The sequence below is a fragment of the Amyelois transitella genome, chromosome 10 (assembly GCF_032362555.1).
Source record: "Amyelois transitella isolate CPQ chromosome 10, ilAmyTran1.1, whole genome shotgun sequence".
NCBI classification, from domain to species: domain Eukaryota; kingdom Metazoa; phylum Arthropoda; class Insecta; order Lepidoptera; family Pyralidae; genus Amyelois; species Amyelois transitella.
This window is the reverse complement of record NC_083513.1, coordinates 11181392-11207533: the sequence shown is the minus strand read 5'-3', so window position 1 is coordinate 11207533 and position 26142 is coordinate 11181392. Positions and strand designations below refer to the sequence as shown.

General features: G+C 36.5%; 1 protein-coding gene across 1 annotated transcript in view; it reads left to right on the top strand.

Moving 5' to 3' along the window:
• The first annotated feature begins 2518 nt into the window (after window positions 1–2518).
• Window positions 2519–26142, top strand: part of LOC106138781 (homeobox protein Hox-B4-like) — a 43456-nt gene continuing 19832 nt past the window's right edge. Inside the window, exon 1 of the mRNA XM_060946354.1 lies at window positions 2519–3567. Coding sequence (XP_060802337.1) covers window positions 2952–3567 — 616 coding nt within the window. The 5' untranslated portion in view covers window positions 2519–2951. The remainder of the gene's footprint in view (window positions 3568–26142) is intronic.

The following is a 26142-nucleotide window of genomic DNA, read 5'->3' as shown; positions in this document are numbered from 1 at the left end:
TGAATAGAATTGGTGTAAAATCGTTCTTTGCTTTTGATAAAGTTTACGAAATGTGTTAGGTAAGTACCTAGTAGCTTAAAACATAGGTACTTCCTCCTGATCAGCCATTAATTAATTCATGTTAGTAGGTTTGTATTCAAATTAGTCCAATTACTTACCATTTTTAAACCAAAAAAATTGTTAGGTCTTACAGAATTGGTAGGTAGGTATTGGCTGCGACTTCGTGGGGACCTTTGTCAGTTTAACAGGCGGCGTTCAGAGGGTTAAAATTGAGCTTATATCAATTGTAGGTATGTAAGTATTTCTTATTATTTGAAAATATGAAGACTTACTTTATTTTTTGTACTTTTTGTGTTAGATTTAAAGATTTTTATAAACTAGAAGTTATTTTGAAACATAGTTTTACTTTGGGAGAAAACCGCGAAAAAATAAACATAGGTACATCATCACACCTCATACCTCAAGTAATAGACAACCAAATGTCTCAAAACTAATTAAGAGGCTTCGCTTAGCTGGAAGGCTCAATAATGGAATTGAATTTTTATTGCTATCCCATCGCCTAAAATGATAATTCCAGTATCAAGAGAAAAAAGACTTACCTTCCTAATTATATTTTTAGGTCTATTTGTAGTAGGTAATTTTTTTCTTGAACAGATCTAAGAATGGACCTTCCAGTTATTTCTAGAATGAGCCCGTCAACTGGACCCAAGGTTCCAAACGCCGGATTCTTTCCAATATTTTCTTTCAGCGACTGTGACCAATCTTAGAAAAAAAAAACTCTAATAAAGTACCTACACTCCAAGTAAAAAAACATTTTATGTGTTGTACTTACCTACGTTGTACCTAAGTACTTACCTACCTACAATAAAATAATAAAATATTTTGGTCAAATAAGGGTAAATTTATCAACATAGGTACCTACTTACCAACAAATAAAAAACTTACCTACTTACCCGAGGAAAGAAATGAATGGAGGACGCTCCACTAACTCCACCGGCAAAAGATTTAAATTTAAGAAGAAGATTACGGTAATTATTTTTAACACAAGTAGGTAAGTAATTTTAATACATACATACATACATATGGTCACGTCTATATCCCTTGCGGGGTAGACAGAGCCAACAGACTTGAAAAGGCTGAATTCAGCTATTTCGCTTAATGATAGAATTGAGATTCAAATAGTGACAGGTTGCTTAGCCAACGCCTAAAAAAGAATCCCAAGTTTGTAAGCCTATCCCTTAGTCGCCTTTTATGACATCCATGGGAAAGAGACGGAGTATCGGTCGTAGACGGTCCTATTCTTTTTTGTATTGGTGCCGGGAACCACACGGCACGTTAAGTAATTTTAACCCTGCCTATATTTAGACTTTTCTTGGACAGTGATTTTTTGATAGTCGTACATAAATAGAAATTACTTACCTAAGTAGGTACCTAGCCAACTACTGACTTGTTGTTAACTGTCTTTAATTTTTTTTTTTAAATATTTAATAATTTGTTGACTATTTTATTATGTTTTGATTAAGTACTTAGTTGACAGTTTGTATTTCGTGTAAAATTGTATGCCATTAATGACAATTTTGAATCAGAATGACTTGGTGTTTAGGTAATTATTATATAGAGTACCTACTTATCAACAAATTACGCTTGAATGTTACAATTTGAGCTTCAACAATTGGTAGATGTCTGTCTCCCCCGCTAGGTATATAGGCGTGAGTGAATGTATTAGTAGGTATTCAGATTTAATTAGGTAGGATACTCGTATGCAGATTAAATAAAATAAAAATTTTAAATACCTAAGTAAGTACTTATTACTGGAAACAAATACCTAAGCAACCGCATAAACGCGGCATTAAGTAACCCTACTAGCAAAACAACTTTATTATTTAAATTAGGTACCTACATAATAAACTTTTAACTAAACAAATAGGTACCTAAGTAAACTCTTAATAAACACATTTACATTGCCAAATCTCTTAAATAATAAGTAGGTACCTACTTATTAGTACTTAATTTTATACCCAAGATCGATAGCTTGAAAATGTAAAAAATAAAAAATATACTCTACGTCCTATAAAAAACTGCTTCCAATTCCCTAGACATTGTTTCGAAAAAAAGTTTCGTACAAAACATTTTCTTTTATTTCAAACAATGAAATAAATTGCATGTCAAATTGACTGTCACGTGGAAACACATAAAGTGATACATGAGAACAGCTGTCGGGGAAAAAGTAACAATAACAAGGGAAAGAAAAGAGCAACTGTTGGCACCTTGAAATCGATTCACGTCAGCGGGAAATTAAGGCATTCGGGGTAAACGGACAGCAGGGCCATTCAGCACGAGGAGTAAATAAAAAATATCCGCCCGCATCCAGCCTCCCAGATTCGCACTATTATCTCGCCATGGCCAATACAAAATGGAGCGCGGAACGCAATAACCCGATTGGCCCACAGAGACCCTTAAGCCCCACCCGAGATCCAAACCCCGCCCATCACAGAGAAAAAGTTCCCAGAATAACGCTCTACCTGTCCGTGGAACCACGACTCAGTTTTACTATTGACCCAGCAAAATACCGTAAACTTATCCTCGGTGTCCGTAATTTAAATTTAAAATTTAAGTTTCATACCTTATCAGTTATATCATTAACACTGGCTGAGATAAACCTGTCTCTATCAGCCTGTAGTGGTATCAGTGTGCCAGACGAAGACGGAAAAATAATTTTAGGTGTGGTTAAAAAAATACGGCGCGGCGCGATCAGTGTTCGTCGGCACACCTGACGTGCGGGCGTCTCAAGTTTGTCGATACCGCACGGCGCGGCACTAGCCCGTTTAAATTTCGAACTCTCCGAATTCCGGGACGCCAATAGCCGCCGCGCGCTGTCATTCGATCTGTCGTCATAGTGATGTGTGTGATGTAAGCTATTGTTATCGATAGACACGGTGATCGTGACAAACATGATGACTATGGACGTCGGGATGTACAACAACCAACAAAACGGGTACGGAAGTGCGGAATACTACCAGCAAGGAGCGGCATACCAAGCGCCATACGAGGGTTACCATGAAGGGTACTACGAGCCCCCATCTCACTATTACGAACCTATGTTACACGGACAGTCAACACATGAACCTCCTACTCCGGTGATTAGTACAGATACAGGATTATGTTATACTAACCTGGATTATGGAGAATTACAACCAAACTATCAGTTGCATCCGCTGCCGCCTCACCCAGAGCCATTCAAACACAGAGAAGACCCGAGGCCTGAGGAGATGCATATCCACGAGCACAAATTAGACAATCATTACTTGGAAACGAAGTATAATATGCACTTCGTGGACGAGTCTTCGATGCAGTACAACCATACGGGTTCACCTCTGCCTTGTCCAGAGTTTGAGCACTATCAGCCCAAGGATGAGTTCGCGGGGCTTCGGGAAGGGTTCCCGCGGGATGGCGAGTGCGTGGGCGCTCACTCTCACATCCCGACGGGGCACCAGGCTCACCCGTCGCATGCGACGGTTCCTACGTACAAATGGATGCAGGTGAAGAGGAATGTACCGAAACCAACTGGTAAGTACAATAAGTAATATTTTCAGAAAATATGTATTTAAATTTCGAGTTATGTTCCACAACACTACTTACTTACTCATTATATGTCGTACACCTATAATAACAAAGGAAATAGGTATAACGATGACTTAAAACGATACTTAGTGGTAATAATTATACGGTTATTGAAGATCATCTATCAGATAATTGCATTAAAATGCTAGACCAAGTTAGCGAGTGTAATCTGACACTTGACAGGCACTTCCAGCAAATAACACGCATGTGCAAATTCAAGGATTACTTACGGAAAAGAAATACTTAGTTAGTTCGTTACATTGTCTTTAAGTACGAGTATAAAAGATATGAACAACCTAACAAGGCATATTTCTATTTTATAAATGGATTATTATATAATGAAACCCTTGTAATAATTATTCTTTTTTGCGTCTGTGGTTTTTCATAGAGATGAAAGAATAATAATTTATAATACAATAGGTAAGTCTATCTAAAATTTTGAGACCTAAAATTACAAATATTTTGTAATTTTAAAAATAAGAGCAAAGTCCTAAAGATACCTACTGAAGAAAGCGTAAAACTTTGAATTGAAAAACTATTTCAAATCAAGTTTTATAATTTAATTTAACAAAATTAAAATTTAATAGAAAATATACCTACCTATCTTTCTAGTGAGTTCAAATTTCTGTGGCATAACCATGACACAGTTTATTTTTAAGGAACTTAATGTCACACTTTTTTTTACTCAAATGATTCTTTAGCATAACGAAAGTTCTGAAATGTATTATTTTTTCATATCGGTGCTCTAAATTATCAGTTTTTAAGTAATTTAATTACATTACATATAATCACGTCAATTTTCCGGGTACACAAAGCCAACAGTCATCAAAAGACTGAAAGGCCACGTTCAGCTAATTGACTTATCTAATGACAGAATTGATATTCAATTAGGGACAGGTTGCTAGCCCATGGCCTAAAAGAGGTCCTTGGTCGCCTTTCAAGACAACTATGGAAAAGAGTTGGAGTCTAAGGTCCTTTTCTTTTTTCTACTGGTGCCGGGAACCACAATTACTAATAATTTCAATTACTTATAAACATACGACCAACATCTAACACTATTAAAACCATCAAGCAATCATCTAAAAATATCAGCGTGAATCAAAACTCCACTCCACCAGCACTTCCACATTTCATTGACATTCCAGCTGTGATTCTGACACTCGTGAGTGACGTCACTCGCTCGCCAGATGAAGTATTTACGAAGATAATAGAATCAGAAGCGGACAGACTGACAGCAATGACTCTAGAAGTGACATAGATGTTATATGTAGCTAAGTTGCTAGACAAAGTTAAAAACATATTGCTGATTTGCATAAAGTTATCTAAAATTCACTACGAATCCTTAAACTTACTGTAAAACTGTCAAAAGATGCAAGTTAAACTTTCTGACAGCTCAAACAGTAATCCAAATAATAAAAATGAATTAATCAATGTGAACTTTTTAGCTCAGGATGTAAATTTAATAGTTTAGTTTTACAGTTAATATAAAATTTATTATGCTGAGGGTAACTACTTACTTAAATGTATTTGCCTTCTTTCAGAAAATTTCAAACGAATAAAGTTTGACGGAAAAAATTGTATGATGTGTAGAAGAAGCGGCGGAACTAATTTTGCCTCATTCTCCACATTACAAAATCAGACGTCCTTATTCTAAATGATTGCAACTAATTCAGAAAAGTTTAATAGAATATAGGAGGTAACTGAAAACTATATCACTTTTCTTACTAATTTATTTTACGTAGAGTTCACACATCCAGGAACAGCATTAGAGGTCGTTGTAACTAGTGATGTTCTCCTCGTAATGACAAGAGTTTATCGAGCGTTGTGACGGGCGCCGTCACGGAGTCGAGGAGTCAAGGGTTGCGACTTTAACCCGGGTGGGCAAATAATTTGACAGTGATGTACATCACTAGTACTAGTGACGTGCGGCCGAGACGTGCATTAAATGAATTTAGGCTTTAAAAGGTTTAAATTGTACAATTTACTTACATAATAGGTGCAACTTTTACAAGTAAAGGTTCAAATGAAAATGATAGCCGTGTAATCTGTTTTAACCGTCATCAAATTCATTTGTTCATGATCATCAGTAAAGTTATTTGGCAATTAAAAAAAAGGAATGATTACATTACTAATATTATAAAGCTGAAGAGTTTGTTTGTTTGAACGCGCTAATCTCAGGAACTACTGGTTCGAATTGAAAAATTATTTTTGTGTTTAGTAGACCATTTATCGAGGAAGGCTTTAGGCTATTTATCATCACGCTGCAATTATTAGGAGCGAAGAAATAATGGAAAATGTAAAAAAACGGGGAAAATTATTCTCCTCCTTGAGGGCTTCAATGATGCCCAAAGTAACTATTCCACGCGGACGAAGTCGCGGGCACAGCTAGTTTAGAATAAACCAATTTTAGGATTCCGTATCTTAAAGGATAAAATTGAAAGCATTTAGTGTTTTCACATTTTCTTTACTCTTGCATTGCGTTGCCAGTATTATTGGCAATTAATCCGTTGAGCGGATTTAGGGGTCGCTCTTTATAAATAGAAATAATTTCTTACATGCAAGAAATTGTACAAAACATATATACCTATAATGCTACAAAATACGTAAGTAAAAGAAGAATAATTATGTATGCCTACCTCGGACAGAAGCCTAATATTTTTATGGATGAATAAATAAATAAATAGGTATATATACGAGACAAATAACACAGATTGAGTTAGCCTCGAAGTAAGTTCGAGACTTGTGTTACGAGATACTAACTCAACGATACTATATTTTTTAATTAATAGGTACTAATATAGATAAACGTCCAAGACCCAGACCAATCAGCAAAAGTTCTTTTCTCGTCATGCCCTGGCCGGGATTCGAACGCAGGACCTCCGGTGTCACGGACAAGCATACTACATATGATACAAAATAACCTCACATTAGTATTTACGTAAGTAGGTAGTTAATTGGATATCGATAAATTATTGCAAATTTAATGACTTAAGTTTATTAGACGCATAAATCTTTGTATAATGAAGGCGACCAGGATCTAATTTAATTAACTTACCTAAGTAAGTAGCAATTTATTTTATAACCTAGGCTTTTGTAACGCAATAGATTACCTAATGCCTTGTATTTACAAAGTATTAACTTCCAAACAAAAACAGAACCAAATAAAAATTCGACCTTTTATCGATTAATTTCATCATCTAACCTTCCAGCCAACCTCGGCCTTCGAACTTTGTGACATTTGGCTCAGTCTACCCCGTAAACGGACATGTGTATGGAAGTGAAAAAAAATTACGATTAATTTAATTTATCGGGGATTACAACAAGTGGCAGTTACTATAGAATATTAATTTAACAATTTTCAACACTCGCACACACCCTAAAGCTGTCTTATCCGGCACTTGGCTTTGTTCACCCCGTTGAGTTACCATGAGTCATAGAGTGCGCGCGCATGATAGAGTGAGTCCGCCCGTAAAAGGAATATGCCCGTAAATTTATCGCGCGGGAAAGCCTTTAGGTATGCTCCTTAAACACATGTATACTACTATTATAAAGCTGATGAGTTTGTTTGTTTATTAGACCGCGATAATCTCAGGAACTACTGCTTAAAATCTAAACAAATAGTACCTACTGCTGTCTTCTTTCTTCTTCTTCCTGACTTTAGTCCCGGTTGCATCCTCACCACTTTGGAGAGGACCTATGCCTATGCCTTTGACTATGGATCCTGGATTGGGTGAGTCAGGTTTCTAAACGAAGCAACTACCATCTAATTTCCGCTACCTTTGCAGGGGAACCTGACCCGTATAGTATCGATCATGGTTACACATCCAGTTGCCTGAATGTGCATGTTTCCTCACGATGTTTTTCCTCACCGTAAGAGCATCAGTTAGTATTCATACTAACATATCCTATAGCACCAACTGTGCAGTTAACATGTCGTGTTCATATTAAATTAAATTAAGAAATATACCAAAAATAAATTAGTTTAGATTTCCTACACACGTGTAGTGTTCACATTTTAATTATTTTAAATAAAATAAATACAATGAAATGTTAGTAGTTATTATAAAACTAGCTTTTGCCCGCGGCTTCGCCTGCGTTAATTTCGCTTCCATAAAAAGATTGCTTAGATTAAGAGCCTTGCATTGACATAAACTAATATTATGCAAAAAATAGATGTGCCTACGTGAGTGCGTGTTTGAGGATGCTATTCAATCATGCAAATTCAACTGGATAGATTTTGATGAATCTTACGTACACGGGAAGAATAATGCCTGGAATAGAACATAATTTAGTTTTCCTACAAAAGCAAAGTCCCGGGGGCGCAGCTGTTAAAAAACGAATAAATTCTAAAGACAAAAAAAGGTAAGTATAATAATGGAAAGTTAAAGTATCTCTTTGTATACAACATTCGCTGTCTTGCCCATTGGAGACATCACAAATAAACTGTCACAGCTGGTGACCCGCGAGCAAGCCACGTAGAGCTGTCCGTCTGAGAAGCAATTCGTCCTGAGGTCGACTCCGGCTGCTCCAAGACTTTGCGATTTGTTAATTGTCATCGCGAAACATATAGCCACTGGAAACTGTACACGCTTAAATTGAAATGGAAAGTTGTTGGGAATGAGGGGAATGCGCGGTATAAAAACAATTTCACCAGCTGCACAACCAGTAAGAATTTTAGCTTCTATAATATTGTTATGAAGCGACACCACTTTAAGGCGAGTCCCATTACAACGTTTCGGCGGCGTTAAGTTGCGTAGCAACATAATTGGAATGCCTACTTTTAGTGCAATTGTATGCGCGGGCAGTCCAGATGCCGAAAGTGAATTAAGGAACTCTACCGGATAAGTTGTAGTATCGGTACTATTTAAAACTGTATTTATGGATTGGTATATAATTTTCATATTACGTGTTAGACTTAATTTCCTAACCTGAGGCCAGAGTATGGATCGTTTGAGACATGCGCTTACTTCATCAGCTCTAGTACCTCGGCTTATTACGGGTAGTCTGGCGGAAATCACCACAAAATAATACAGTGGTACCACCCATAATGCGATTCCCTGTTATTTTCTCCAAATAAGTAAATGTCTTAACCATGGAAACTAAATCAATGAAAAACGAATTTTTAATTAATTAAAAAATTTGCCAGCGGCTACAATCGCGTTATTTCTTAAATTCTCATGTGGCGCCATCTCGTATCGGGTGGTCAAAAAATAAATATCTAAACCACGGGAACTAAATCAATGGTGAAACGGTAAGTACTGACGTTGCTATATGTGTGTTATTCCTGCTAATCTTGAGGAACATGGCAACCGTCGCCGATGCGGGGTGCGTCAAACTACCTACATAAATAAATCTTCTCATACATAAAAAAAAATCTTCTTAAAGATGTGGTGAAACAGTAAGTACTGGCGGAACTAAAATTACTTAATTAAAACTTAATTAATTAAAAATTTTGCCGGCGGCTACAATCGTGTTATTTCTTAAATTCTCATGAGGCGCCATCTCGTATCGGGTGGTCAAAAAATAAATACCTAAACCACGGGAACTAAATCAATAAACAAAGCATAATGAATTAAATCAATAAAATGCTATTTTTTTAATCATCATCATCATCATCATAATAAATATAAGAATTAATTATTTATAGTGCCGTGTGGTTCCCGGCACCAACACAAAAAAGAATAGGACCACTCCAGCTCTTTTCCATGGATGTCGTAAAAGGCGACTAAGGGATAGGCTTACGAACTTGGGATTCTTTTTTAGGCGTTGGGTTAGCAACCTGTCACTATTTGAATCTCAATTCTATTATTAAGCCAAATAGCTGAACGTGGCCATTCAGCCTTTTTAAGACTGTTGGCTCTGTCTACCCCGCAAGGGATATAGACGTGACCATATGTATGTATGTATGTATAATTATTTATAGCTTTTTATATCGATTCAAATCAAAAATGACGAAGTTCGATACAAACTTGCACCCCCTATTTCATCCCCTTGGGATAGAATTTCAGGATAAAAAGTAGCCTATATTCTAATCCAGGTTACTAACTATATCTGTGCCGAATTTCGTTCAGATCCGTTCGGTAGATTTTGCGTGATGCGCGTACAAACATACAGACAGACAGACGGACAGACAGACAGACAGACAGTCAGACAAAAATTCTAAAAAAAATTGTTTTGGCTTCTATTGACCCTAAAAAGACCCCTTATAATTTTTTTTCTTAAATATCTTCAATGTACAGACAAAGTTGAGTTACAGTTTTATTATATGTATGGATATAATATCGTTGAGTTAGTATCTCGTAACACAACTTTCGAACTTACTTCGAGGCTAACTAAATCAGTGTAATTTGTCGCCTACCTATATATTTATTTATAAAAAATTTTCTTGACGTTTCGACGTTAATTTTCTACATACCTACTCACAGTTCGCGGCTGTAAACTGTTCACGATTGTTGGATGCGCACTCTATTTTTAACTTTAGACATAGCACCTCTATGTACAGCCCCTACCGAATTCTCCCTTTGCGTGTAATTATGAAAACAAACACTGATATCGGTACACGCGGGATTAGCCGAATGTAGGCGGCGTCGCGTGTCCAAAATAGTGAGAGCTTTTTGTAGTGGCTTCACGGAATTCTGTGAAGTGGGTTTTAGCAATAAGTTTTTTTTTTCATATGAAAAACTGACTTCATATATGATCAGATTTTATTTAATACTAGCTGTCCCGGCAAACGTTGTTTTGCCATATAAATATTTCTTAAGTAATTAAAAAAAATGTTGAGGGTGGACAACCCTTAACACTTAGGGGTATGAAAAATAAATGTTGGCCGATTCTCAGACCTACTCAATATGCTCACAAAATATCATGAGAATCGGTCAGGCCGTTTCGGAGGAGTACCGGAACGAACATTGTGACACGAGAATTTTATATCAGTATAAGGTTTTGTATCCGAAATAATTAAAAGTATTTATGAGAATGTGTGAAAAGTAATTTGAAATTCTATTCCAGCAATACCATTATTTTTTTGGCATAGCGCAAAGCACGGCTTTAAAACTGTCACCCTAAATGCAGGTTGATTACAATTCACAATGTTTATTAATCATAGGAAAAAAAAATACTAATATTGTTACGGGAAATTTTCTGAATCGCTGACTTTTTGACTAACTAAAACTAAAGTTTTTGACCTGTCACTATTTGAATCTCAATTCTATCATTAAGCCGAACAACAGCTGAACGTGGCCTGTCAGTCTCTTCAAGACTGTTGGCTGTGTCTACCCCGCAAGGCATAAAGTATGATTGATGATCACGTGATTATATAAACACATGTATGTAAGTATGCAACTATTTAAAAAAATAGTGCAAGCGTTAATGCATTTTTTTTTAATAATTAAATTTTAATAATTTAATACTTAATTACTTCGAATCGCTTACGCCCCTCGTGTGATATCCTACATATGTATATGATCGTAACTAGAAAATTTAATTATCTAGAACGGAGGAAGTGCCTCGTAAACCACGCTTTATTGAACTTATAAATTAAATCACAATTTATGGACATAATCTAATGAAACTACGCAACGCAATTCCAAAACCCAGGAAGGTATTCTACCTGAACAAACTGTACTTAGATAATTAATAATTATTAAAGAAATAAATGATTATGAAGCTTTATAATAGGAATCAATAGAAAAAGAATAAAACCACTCCATCTCTTTCCCATGGATGTGGTAAAAGGCGACTAAGAGATTACATATAAACTTGGAATTCTTTTTTCTTAAGGCGACGGGCTAGCAAACTGTCAATTTATATGAATCTCAATTCTTTCAGTAAACCAAACAGCTTAATTCAACCATTCAACCTATCAACATTTTCAAGACTGTTGGCTCTGTCTACCCCGCATGGGATGAAGACTTGATTATATGCATGTATGCAGGCCAGTCGGAAATAGTTCGTTTCTCATCATGCCCTGGCCGGGATTCGAACCCGGGACCTCCGGTGACACAGACAAGCGCACTACCGCTGCGCCACAGAGGTCATCACTGTTATATAGAGTACATTACTTATTCACTATTAGGTAGGTATACCCCTAATAACACTTAATGCATTAAAGTGCACATAACATTGTAACTCCTACACCGGTGGTCGCATTACGCGTCGTAAAATTATTATTTACTGTTATAGACTCTACTTTGTGTTAAGGAACGTAATGTTTCGGCCGAGTGGTAACGGAATTTATAGCCATTATATGACTTTGTTATTAATTATATTTAGATTTTAATTATTGGCATATCGATACGTTAAGTTGTTGCTTTGTGCCGTGTGGTTCCCGGCACTGATAAAAAAAAGATAAAAGCCACTCCATCTCGCTCCCATGGATGTCGTAAAAGGCGACTAAGGGATCGGCTTATTAACTCTGGATTCTTCTTTGACTTGATGGGCTAGCAACCTGTCCGTATTTGAATATCAATTCCATCATTAAGCTAAAGAGCTGAACATGGCTTATCAGTTATTTCGAGACTGTTCCCAAGTAACAATTAGGCGCTAAAGTAAGATTTATAATAAGTCTATAAAAGCGCTAACTAGATTCTAAAGTGGTTTATGGGTGTAACAAATTAGTGTTAGAGCGCGCTCTAACCCTACTTTACCCCCGAATTGGGCACAATTTTTATATTACTTAAGGTTTTATAATGACGGTATACAAGAGTTATGGTAATTGGCTAAGAGGTACAATTAGTGCTAACTAAGCGGTAACAGGATCTCTTAGCGATACAAGAGGGGTAAATAAGCGTCAACTGACTCCTTAAGCGGTACAGTAGAGATACAAAGGCGTTAATTATATTTTCAAGCGCTAAAAGGGAGGTAAATAGGTGTTTTGTAACGGTCTGAACGCTATTCAAGATAATTAAACTAATTTTGTGATCTAATAATAAATAATTTTATTTTCAATGGCTATATAAGTTTACGACTAATGATTTTTATATTAAACAAAAAAAAGTGATATTGTATGGTGCGAAAGGAAGCATATTTTTGCTGCGAAGGGAAGTACACTGTGAATATGTTACATATTTATTGGCAAATAATTCGAGCGCCCGATGTATGTTGTCTATTTACTGAAAACTTTTCCACGTATTTACAACAATTTTTGTTTATTTTGGTTGCGACGCCATTGTCAAAAACAAGTAGTCAATATAAGAAATACAGTAGTGACCTTAAGCGCTATTACTTTACCTTTAGTCACAAAAAAGTAACAATAGACGCTATAGGATCTGTTATAGCGAAAAATTATACTCCTATTTGACTTAAGGTAATGCAAGAGAGTTTTGTATAACTTCAAGCATTTGGTTCTATATAAGATTAAATAAACACTATTGTAAGGCTGGTAGCGCTTATTAACGCTATTGTGCAACTTAAGGTTCTTGTAAAGAGTTTATTATCACCTGCATAGCACTTTTGGAGGTAGTAGCTAATTCTTATTCTTATTTAGATCTTAGAGTTCTAAGATTCACTTAAAGCTATAACACAAAATGCTGTGCATGTACAACAGTGTTAAGATTTGCCATAATACATCCATAACCTTTAAGCTCGCCTAATTGTCGCGCTTGTAACTCTGTATTATAAGTAGAAGTGATATACGTTACTTGGTACGCCACTTTATCGCCAATAGTCATAAGTGTTGCTACTGTAATGCCTTTGTAGCCCACTAAGTAACAAAATAAGCTCTAATCGTCGCCTAAATGTTTCTTGGGTTGGCTCTATCTACCTACCCCGCAAGGGATATAGACGTGATAAGATGTCCCATGTATGTCCTAATATTATAAATGTGAAAGTTTCTGAGTATATATGTATGAAGATATATATCGATGTTTGTCACTCTTTCACGCAAATACTACTGAACGGATTACGATAAAATTTGGTATGAAAGTACCTAGGTAGCTGAAGACACAGTATAACACATAGGCTATTTCACCCGAATTCCCGCGGGATTGATTCCACGCGGACGAAGTCGCAGGCGGCCTCTAGTATAATACAAATCAGCTTCCTTATTATAATTTTCTACAATATTTAAAACAACCATATCTTCTTTAATTCATTTTATATTTTATTTTAACTTGTATTACCTATTTATTGTTATAACAAGTGTTCAATGGTGTATGTTAAGAAAGAGCAGGATTTTTCTGATTCACGCATACTTTGCTTAATAGAAAATCCTAACAATGTATAGTGTACACTTTGTAGTTAAAGAAATAAATGCATTTTTCATTTTCTTTTCATTTCAATTTTACCGACAATCTATTGATAACTAACTTAGCTGTTTACAAAAAGACGGTTGCGTCCATTAAACTACCTACGACGAAGATATATCATAAAATAATACCCCTCCCACGCGCGTATCGGCTAATCTGTATGTCTGTCTGTCTGTCCGTATCGGCTGGGACAATGGCTATAATCTCAATGATGAGTTAACTTTGGTCATATAAATTATTTATGGTCTAAAAGTTCATTAAGCTCCAACTTGCAATGGTCATTTAAAAATGTACGTAGGTACTTACTTTACGTACAGTTTATTACCGCTTCTTCTGCACTGACGCTTTGGGAGCGGCATTAAACTTAGTTTTAATTAATTAATTTGACGTTGTTGCAATCAATGTTGTGAAACCAAAAGATTTGACAATTATTAAGTTCAAATTCAAAAGCTTTATTGTATATCATAAAGTACATCAGTTCAATTACAATTACCTACTGCTTATAAATAAATAGGTACAATATGAACCCTGTTGGGCATCGGAATTTTAAAATAATATGGCGGGCAGGTTTATGTCGGCTATTGTGATGAATATACATAACAATAATAAAAAAATGTCTCATTATTTTTGGAGTTAATACATACATACATACATATTGTCACATCTATATCCCTATACCCCGCAAGGGTTATAGATTTTATGTATGTAACTAAATCTATACTAATATTATAAAGCTGAAGGGTTTGTTTGCTTGAACGCGCTAATCTCAGGAACTTACTGGTTCAAATTAAATTCTTTTTGAGTTGAATAGACCATTTATCGAGGAAGATTAGGCTATATAACATCACGCTTCAACTATTAGTTGTGAAGATATAATGGAAAATGTGAAAAAAAACGCGGAAAATTATTCATCCTTGAGGGCTTATGATGCCCAAAATAACAATTCCACGCGGACGAAGCGGGCACAGCTAGTAAAAATAAAAAAATCGTAAAGTAATCGTCTATTTTAATAAAACTATAGTTTACCGTTAGCGTCCAATCCCTAACTGGCTTAAAATACTTCAAAACCATCTCACCGTAGTCTGTTATATTTAGCTCGATATAATATGATTACTATCAACAAGGATTAGCCTAATTGTATCGAGTTCGGCTCTATTACACCCGTTATCAATATCGGACTTCTGGGCATTAGGATGACCGCTCATCGGCGACTGACGCTGACGACTTATTACCGCTAGCTACTTCGTACGTTCGTGTTTTTTTTCGCAAACCTACATTTTTTTTACTTACCACGATACATACATAAATACATAAAATCACGCCTCTTTCCCGGAGGTGTAGGCGGAGACTACATCTTTCCACTTGCCACGATCTCTGCATACTTCCTTCGCTTTATCCATATTCATAATTCTCTTCATGCAAGCTCGGCGGTTTCGGGCTACCACGATGTCTACATACTATTTTGTTTCGCCTATATTTATAAACTAGCTTTTGCCCGCGGCTTCGCCTGCGTTAATTTCGCTTCCATAAAAAGATTGCTTAGATTAAGAGCCTTGCATTGACATAAACTAATATTATGCAAAAAAATAGATGTGCCTACGTGAGTGCGTGTTTGAGGATGCTATTCAATCATGCAAATTCAACTGGATAGATTTTGATGAAACTTACGTACACGGGAAGAATAATGCCTGGAATAGAACATAATTTATTTTTCCTACAAAAGCAGTCCCGGGGGCGCAGCTGTTAAAAAACGAATAAATTCTAAAGACAAAAAAAGGTAAGTATAATAATGGAAAGTTAAAGTATCTCTTTGTATACAACATTTGCTGTCTTGCCCATTGGAGACATCACAAATAAACTGTCACAGCTGGTGACCTGCGAGCAAGCGACGTAGAGCTGTCCGTGGGAGAAGCAATTCGTCCTGAGGTCGACTCCGGCTGCTCCAAGACTTTGCGATTTGTTAATTGTCATTGCAAAACATATAGCCACTGGAAACTGTACACGCTTAAATTGAAATGGAAAGTTGTTGGGAATGAGGGGAATGCGCGGTATAAAAACAATGTCACCAGCTGCACAACCAGTAAGAATTTTAGCTTCTATAATATTGTTATGAAGCGACACCACTTTAAGGCGAGTCCCATTACAACGTTTCGGCGGCGTTAAGTTGGAATGCCTACTTTTAGTGCAATTGTATGCGCGGGCAGTCCAGATGCCGAAAGTGAATTAAGGAACTCTACCGGATAAGTTGTAGCATCGGTACTATCTAAAACTGTTTTTATGGATTGGAATTTTATTTTCAAAATACTTAAATTATTAGCAGCTGGTTGCTCATTTTTGGGTGTTAGGATTGCTCGCTCGCATATCCAAGAATCCTCGTGATGAATTATTTGAGATAGGTCTCCATAAACGAAATGGATAAGTTCCTCCACCGAAGTGACTACTTGACAGAAGTTATCTGGCAGAGTCACCAACCCGTTCGATTCAGGCAACGTACCATTACCGATTTTTAATAACACATCTGAGAATTCTTGCTCTCGAGGATAACCACCCAACTGAGCTCTCATATTACGTGTTGGACTTAATTTCCTAACCTGAGGCCAGAGTATGGATCGTTTGAGACATGCGCTTACTTCATCAGCTCTAGTACCTCGGCTTATTACGGGTAGAGTCTGGCGGAAATCACCACAAAATAATACAGTGGTACCACCCATAATGCGATTCCCTGTTATTTTCTCCAAATGTCTTAACCATGGAAACTAAATCAATGAAAAACGAATGTTTAATTAATTAAAAAATTTGCCAGCGTCTACAATCGCGTTATTTCTTAAATTCTCATGTGGCGCCATCTCGTATCGGGTGGTCAAAAATTAATATCTAAACCACGGGAACTAAATCAATGGTGAAACGGTAAGTACTGACGTTGCTATATGTGTGTTATTCCTGCTAATCTTGAGGAACATGGCAACCGTCGCCGATGCGGGGTGCGTCAAACTACCTACATAAAAAAATCTTCTCACACATAAAAAAAATCTTCTTAAAGATGTGGTGAAACAGTAAGTACTGGCGAAACTAAAATTACTTAATTAAAACTTAATTAATTAAAAATTTTGCCGGCGGCTACAATCGTGTTATTTCTTAAATTCTCATGAGGCGCCATCTCGTATCGGGTGGTCAAAAAATAAATACCTAAACCACGGGAACTAAATCAATAAACAAAGCATAATGAATTAAATCAATAAAATGCTATTTTTTTAATCATTATAATAAATATAAGAATTAATTATTTATAGTGCCGTGTGGTTCCCGGCACCAACACAAAAAAGAATAGGACCACTCCAGCTCTTTTCCATGGATGTCGTAAAAGGCGACTAAGGGATAGGCTTACTTAAACTTGGGATTCTTTTTTAGGCGTTGGGTTAGCAACCTGTCACTATTTGAATCTCAATTCTATCATTAAGCCAAAAAGCTGAACGTGGCCATTCAGCCTTTTTAAGACTGTTGGCTCTGTCTACCCTGCAAGGGATATAGACGTGACCATATGTATGTATGTATGTATAATTATTTATAGCTTTTTATATCGATTCAAATCAAAAATGACGAAGTTCCATACAAACTTGCACCCCCTATTTCATCCCCTTGGGATAGAATTTCAGGATAAAAAGTAGCCTATATTCTAATCCAGGTTACTAACTATATCTGTGCCGAATTTCGTTCAGATCTGTTGGGTAGATTTTGCGTGATGCGCGTACAAACATACAGACAGACAGACGGACAGACAGATAGACAGACAAAAATTCTAAAAAAAAATGTTTTGGCTTCTATTGACCCTAAAAAGACCCCTTATAAATTTTTTTCTTAAAGATCTTCAATGTACAGACAAAGTTGAGTTACAGTTTTATTATATGTATGGATGAGAGCTCGTTTGATTAGGATTTCATGACCTGAAGGGTTAGTGCATATTTTACTCGATCAAACGCGTCGAGCAAGTAAACGTGAATTTGTATGTAATTTTAATCAGCGCCATCTAGTGGTAACGCGATGGCACTAATGCATTTCCATACAAATTCGCTATTACTTGTTCGACGCTTTTTATCGAGTAAAAATACATACATACATATAATCACGTCCATATCTCTTGCGGGGTAGACAGTGCCAACAGTCTTAAAAAGACTGATAGGCCACGTTTAGCTGGTTGGGTTAATGATAGAATTGAAATTGAAAGCCTTCCTCGATAAATGGTCTATTCAACACAAAAATAATTTTTCAATTCAAACCAGTAACAGTAACAGTAGTTCCTGAGATCAGCGCGTTCAAACAAACAAACATCAGCTTTATAATATTATAGTATAGATGATCAAAGACAGTCGTACCGTATGCGGCTAACCTAAAATAATTAATGCTTTGTAGCGATAAGTGTGCACTCCGCCTGAGCGAGTTAGGGTCCAACCTCCGTTTTATCTCCGCCCACAAGAATTAACCTCTGGTATGTTTGTATGTTGTTCAAAAGCACATGAACTCACTAAATAGAGGATTAAGATAGAGTAAGTAATGCCAGGCATCATTATCTTTTGGTGCGTAATGTCGGAATAGGACAGAAAACAGTTTACCTGGTTCAAAGGATACATACATATAGTCACGTCTATAACCCTTGCGGGGTAGACAGTAAATAGAGGATTAAGATAGAGTAAGTAATGCCAGGCATCATTATATTTTGGTGCGTAATGTCGGAATAGGACAGAAAACAGTTTACCTGGTTCAAAGGATACATACATATTGTCACGTCTATAACCCTTGCGGGGTAGACAGTTTAAAGTGGGTCGCAATTCTAAGGGGCCAAAACAATCAATGTAAAAACAAAACTGGATTGTATCTTAGTGCCGGGTGACCAAATAATAGGAAATATGCTGAAAATAATAAAATATTTGCGCTGGTAAAGAAAAGATGATGCACGCTCAAAAAAGACTGTCGTTTATTTTTGTTCTTATTTTAAACTAGCTGTTCCCGCTACTTCGTCCGCGTGGAATAATCATTTTGAGCATCATTGATGGCCCTCAAGGGTGAATAATTTTCCCCTTTTTTTTACATTTTCCATTGTTTCTTCGCTCCTAATAGTTGCAGCGTGATGTTATAAAGCCTAAAGCCTTCCTCGATAATGCTCTATTTGACGCAAAAATAAATTTTCTATTTGAACCAGTAGTTCCTGAGATTAGCGCGTTCAAACAAACAAAATCTTCAGCTTTATAATATAAGTAGGTATAAATTACAATTTGTTTGTTCTTTAGAAAGCAGTTCGGAACACTCTTAAGGAGATGCAGATAGTATTTTCGATTAGGTACAAGTAGTAGGTACCAAAGAAGAAATACATCTTTGCCTCTCAAAAAATGTAACCGAATCTTAACATACGAGTATGATTACGTCAGGCTAGAAATTGTGTGGTTCCCGCCAAAAAAATAATAGAACCACTTCATCTCTTTACTATAGATGTCGTAAAAGACGACTAAGAGATAGACTTATAAACTTGGGATAACTTCTTATAGGCGATGGGCTAACAACCTGTTACTATTTGAATCTCTATTCTATCATTAAGCCTAACAGCTTGACGTGGTCTATCAGTCTTTCAAGTCTGCTGTCTCTGTCTACCCCGCAAGTAATTCTCATTGCGATTAACTTATTATAATTATACATACATATGGTCACGTATATATCCCTTGTGGGGTAGACAGAGCCATCAGTCCTGAAAAGTCTGATAGGCCACGCTCAGCTATTTGGCTTAATGATAGAATTGAGATTCAAATAGTGACAGGTTGCCAGCCCATCGCCTAAAAAAAGAATCCCGAATTTGTAACCCTATCCCTTAGTCGCCTTTTACGACATCCATGAGAAAGAGATGGAGTCGTCCTATTCTTTTTTGTACTGGTGCCGGGAACTACACGGCACTAATATTTAAGAAATTACCCAATTTTAGAAATTTATATATAGGCTTATAAAATTGCGATCCTTTTTTTGGGCGATGGGCTAGCAACCTATCACTATTTGGATCTCAATTCCATCATTAAGTCGAGCAGCTGAACGTGGCCATTCAGTCTTTTCGGAATTATTGTCTCTGTCTACCCCGTAAGGGATATAGACGTGACTATATGTACATATGTATGTATGTATGTATAATTATTATCAATTCAGTCGAGTCAAGAACTCTGATCAGTGCTTCATACAAAACACAAATTCCCAATGAATCCTGGACTATTGATAGGAACAAAAGTCACCAGGTCATTACCAGTACCGGTCGCCGGTCGCGTGAGGTTGCGGGTGGCGCTTTGCGTGCCGATCGCGCGATAGTGACCCCCTCGGCCCGTGGTGGCCCGCCACCGTAATCGGTTTACTGGCCCGGCCGCTTTGACGGCTGGCCCAAGTTAATAGAGTTCAAAATTTCAAATTCAAAATTTAAAATTTCAAATTAAAATTTAAAATTTCAAATACAAAATTTCAAATTCAAAATTCAAAATTCAAAATTCAAAATTTCAAATTCAAAATTCAAAATTCAAAATTTCAAATTCAAAATTCAAAAATCAAAATTTCAAATTCAAAATTAAAAATTTCAAATTCTAAATTCTAAATTTCAAATTCAAAATTACAAATTCAAATTCCAAATTTTCATTCATTATTATAGGATATCGTATATGTAGACAATGTGCATTCGTCCACGTTTTAGATTTAAGAGATCTATATTTGTAAATTGACGTCCGATGAAAATGCTGCAGTGCAGTTTGTTCCGCCGCTTCTGCTGCACATGCGCTTTGGAAGCGGTAGTAGTTATAATTAGATTTAAGTGGGGGTTAGGTTTACCTGCAAAGGTCGCGGAGGTCAAATGGGATTCGCTTCGTTTAAAAACCTGACTCACACAATCCCGGGTCCATGGTCAAAGGCTCTTCTCCGGAGTGGTGAGGATGCAACCGGGACTAAAGCCAAGACGGAAGGATTTGACAAAAAGAAGTTAATAGGCGGCTCAACCCGCGCCCGCTACTTCTTATAACTCAGGCCATCTCCTCTGCTCGCTTAATGCATGTGACTTGCAGCCTTAGTTAATACACCCAGGCACTTTCAGTTAAGTTCACATAATGACCACCTCAGCCTGCCTCCGACACTACAGCTAGACATATATTTCTATGTCTTACACACAAAATTGTTGCCTATTTATGAATGTAGCTACTGTGCTATTAAGAGTAGTCAACACAAAAGGTGTTATAAGTGTTATAATTTGGTTATTATTAAATATCAATTTTATTATATAAACTTTTTTATTTTATTTTTTTAACAACACTATGTGTTATATAGGTTTAACAAATAATAATTAAATGTACCTACTCAAATTAAAACTAAAGCTAAAACTTCTGATTACAAACTAAAATTTAAGTTACAAATTGTACAGTCTCTGCATAGCATCAACATGCGGGAGTGTGCCCAGAAGGCTGGCAGCATTGCCAATTTGAATGGCAATGCTGATTCTCTGAGCCTTTATTTGGTTACTCTTTTCAGTGTAAATCGTGAATTGTAAATATAGTAAAAGTTTATTTTAGCCTTATTTTAAAGGCTTTAATAGCTTTCTATATCATTCGGTCTTTATTATGAAAATAACTTATTCTTCTTAATATTTTCTAAAGATTAAGCGGCAGATAATACTTACAGCATCAAGTTGACATGTTGTAGCTGTATGACACATACATACATAGGTACTTATTGAAAATTTTTATTTTATTCTTTACAACCGGAAACCCATAAGGTGTATACCTAGTAACAAAGAAGGTGATAAAAGTTAACACACAAAATAACTGAACGGTTGCAATTATTCATTAAAATTCAAATAATTTGAAGTTAATAAAATTGACGAAATTATTTGACGAAATATTGGTATTGAAATAAATCGTTTTACATTCATTCATGTTTTTTTCTTATATAGACAAAGTGCATTCGTCCACGATTTAGATTTAAGAGATCTATATTTGTAAATTGACGTCCGGTGAAAATTCTGCAGTGTAGTTTGTTCCGCCTTCTTCTACATATGCGCTTTGGAAGCGGTAGTAGTTATAATTAGATTTAAATGATGTGACGTCAAAAAGTGATACCTAGTATCCAATTTTGAAAATAAATCTTTTCTATTATATTCTATTCTTTTTAATAAATAAATTTGAGATTGTGAGATTTAAGATAAATCGCAAGATATAGATAGATATAATCAGTGATTTTATCCACTTTTATCTTTCAACAAGAGTGCCATAAACAAACGATATTGCAAGAACATAATTATGATAATGCAGGGAAAGATTTAGTCTCGGCCTACCCGTCTGAATAATAGACGTATGTTTCTCTTTCAAGGACCTTAAATATATGTACATATATAACCTTACAACTTTAAATATTGACATTATAATAATTACAAGGACTTTTACGTGTGGTTCCTGGCACCAATACAAAAAAGAATGGGACCACTCCATCTCTTTCTCTGGATGTCGTAAAAGGCGACTAAGGGATAGGCTTACACAAACTTGGAATTATCTTTTAGGCGATGGGCTAGCAACCTGTCACTATTAGAATCTCAATTCTATCATTAAGCCAAATAGCTGAACGTGGCCATTTAGTCTTTTCAAGACTGTTGGCTCTGTCTACCCCGCAAGGGCTATAGACGTGACCAAATAGTATGTATGTATGACTGTGACTGAACTGAAGTATGACTGAACAATCTTTACACCTTTATGAGTCAGCCAATCAGATAATATAATTTAAAAATATTTCTTCTATAAGGGCACAAAACACACTTCATCGATATCGCCAATAATAACTGCATTTCACTGCATTCCTGTTCAATCCAATCAACTTTACACTTTCGCAATACATGTTAAAGTCCAAAATTCAATTTCTAAAGCGAAACGTTACGTCGCAAGAATATGACACAATGTGAGATATCCTTCAACTTGACAATTTAGATTTTGCAGTTGAAATATATCAGTGTGACCTTTAAATCGAGTGGAGCAGATGTGATGTTTGGTTGTGTCGTGATTTTTGGCCTGCCAGTTTTGTGGTGGTGTTCTGCAGGATGGTTTGATGGGTTGTGTGACTCTTAGATAACATCGGCGCCGGTTGACACTGGATAGGGTTACCCTCCATCTAAAACTCCTTACCAAAATTTCAAATGTCCATTTTTTTTTATCAAGACTTGTGCATCTATACTTCTATAATTACTAGTTCATTCAACTGATTATAGTATTAAGAAACTTTCTTAATGCTATTTCATTTGTCTGATAAGTAACAGAAACTTTTTGTTTGTTCACTTTCTGACCTACTGTAAGTACAAAACAAAGTTGTACAATTACGATAATATTAACTATACTAATAAGCTGAAGAGTGTGTTTGTTTGAACGCGCTAATCTCAGGAACTACTGGTTCGAATTGAAAAATTCTTCTTCTGTCGAATAGACCATTTATCGAGGAAGGCTTTAGGCTATATAACATTACGCTGCAACTATTAGGAGCGAAAAAATAATGGAAAATGTGAAAAAAACGGGCAAAATTATTCATCCTTGAGGGCTTCAATGATGCCCAAAATAACTATTCCACGCGGACGGAGTCGCGGGCTCAGCTAGTTTAAAACAAATGATATTTGACAACCCTGCGTGTGGGACTATGTGTGGTCTGCCCTTGTTGTCTGTTTGTGGTATATATTGAGGAAATACATATATCGGACGCGAATCTTGGTATGCAAATATTGATATGTGAATTAGGGTCTGATTCATTTCGAGGTCTCAGAGATAATTTTATGACAAGTTAATATTTGGATGCTATTATTGATAATTCCGTGTGGTTCCCGGCACCAGTACAAAAAAGAATAGGACCACTCCATCTCTTTCCCATGGATGTCGTAAAAGGCGACTAAGGGATAGGCTTACAAACTTGGGATTCTTTTTTAGGCGATGGGCTAGCAACCTGTCACTATTTGAATCTCAATTCTATCATTAAGCCAAACAGCTGAGCGTGGCCTATAAGTCTTTTCAAGACTGTTGGCTCTATCTATATATACAAGGGATATAGACGTGACCATATGTATGTATGTAAATATTTGGATAGACGACCAGTACACACGACAGGAGATACCTGGGCCACCTCCCATACACAAATCGAGGCGAGGTGGCACATCTTTCTCTCGCACCCACCGTACCTACTTATCGTTCAAATATAAGCTCCATTACGACATACATACATATAATCACGTGTATATCCCTTGCGGGGTAGACAGAGCCGATGGACTTGAAAAGTCTGCATGGCCACGTTCAGCTATTTGGCTTAATAATAGAATTGAGATTCAAATAGTGACAGGTTGCTAGCCCATCGCCTAAAAGAAGAATTCCAAGTTTATAAGCCTATCCCTTAGTCCTTAGTCCATTATGAAATTGCAAGAAATTGTAAGAATTAAAATTATAAGAAAGAGGTAGTCTCTGTCTACCCCTCCGGGAAAGAGGCGTTATTTTATGTATGTATGTATGTAAGAAATACGATAGCTTTAACAGGATCTTTAGAATGTGTGACAAAAGATTATCTGGCACTTGTTCTAGCTACGACATACATTGGGAGCATTGCCAATGACTACTCCAGGAGTATTTAAAAACTCCTCTTTTATCCATCCATGTCTTTCCCATGGATGTCGTAAAAGGGGACTACGGGATAGGCTAATAAACTTCTTTTAGGCGATGAGCTAGCAACCTGTCACTGTTTGAATCTCAATTCCATCATTAAGGCATACAATTACCTAAACGTTGCTTTCTTGTTTCTACGAGACTGCTGGCTCTGTCTTCCCCTTAAGGGATAAAGACGTGATTTTATGTATGTATGTATGTTTATTACCAAAAACATTACATTTTACCCACCTGGGTGGCATGGCATCCGATTTTTGCGTAATCCCAGCGGAGCAATTTTTCCGATATTGACATTCCTATGAACGATTTGTCATCTGTATAAAGATGGCCGTGTCAAATAAGCCGACTTCGATGAGACAACTCAGCATGACTTGCTGAACCGCTTGTGATGCAGTTTATACATACACATGATCATGCCTTTTTCCTAGAGGGATATGCACAGATGTAAATATTTTACCACTTGAATTAACTACTAATCCATACATTAGTATTTGCTTCATCCGCATGCTTCGGATTTTCGCCTCTGAAATAGTGTACCGGGTTCGATCCCTGGTCAAGTAATATTGAAAAAAGAACTTTTTCGAATTAGCCTACGTCTTGAATGTTTATCTATTCCAAGATAGTTACATACATACATACATACAAACATACATACATACATATGGTCGCGTCTATATCCCTTGCGGGGTAGACAGAGCCAACAGTCTTAAAAAGACTCCATGGCCACGTTCAGCTATTTTCCTTAATGATAGAATTGAGATTCAAATAGTGACAGATTGCTAGCCCATCGCCTAAAAAAAGAATCCCAAGTTTGTAAGCCTATCCCTTAGTCGCCTTTTACGACATCCGTGGGAAAGTGACGGAGTGGTCCTATTCTTTTTTGTATTGGTGCCGGGAACCATATATTTCATAGTTATATATTACTTATCTGAACTTGTTTCACTGACATATAGACATATTTATCAAGGTGGCGCCTTTACTATTACTCAGATCAGTGTGATTGGCAAAAGTTAAAAATAAAATAACTCACGATTACGTCAACAATCATGATCATTCGATACTCGTATCCTTGCTTTTGATCAAATCCGCACTTGCTTAGTAGAAACTTTTATATATCGTGTGGTTCCTGTCTTTTTAGAATAGGACCACCAAACATCTTTACCATAGATGTCGTAAAAGTAAGGGAAATACTAATTAACTTAGGATTTTTCTAACAGGCGATAGACTAGTAACCTGTCACTATTTAAATCCAAGTTAAGCCAAACAGCTGACATGTTCAGCTTTCATTCATCTCATACCTTAGTCACCTTATACGACGTCCCTGGGAAAGAGATACATACATAGATACACACGTCTATATCCCTTGTGGGGTAGACAGAGCCAACAGTCTTGAAAAGACTGATAGGCCACGCTCAGCTATTTAGCTAAATGATAGAATCGAGATTCAAATAGTGACAGGTTGCTAGCCCATCGCCTAAAAAATGAATGCCAAGTTTGTAAGCCTATCCTTTAGTCGCCTTTTACGACATCCATGGGAAAGAGATGGAGTGGTCCTATTATTTTTTGTATTGGTGCCGGGAACCACACGACAAAGA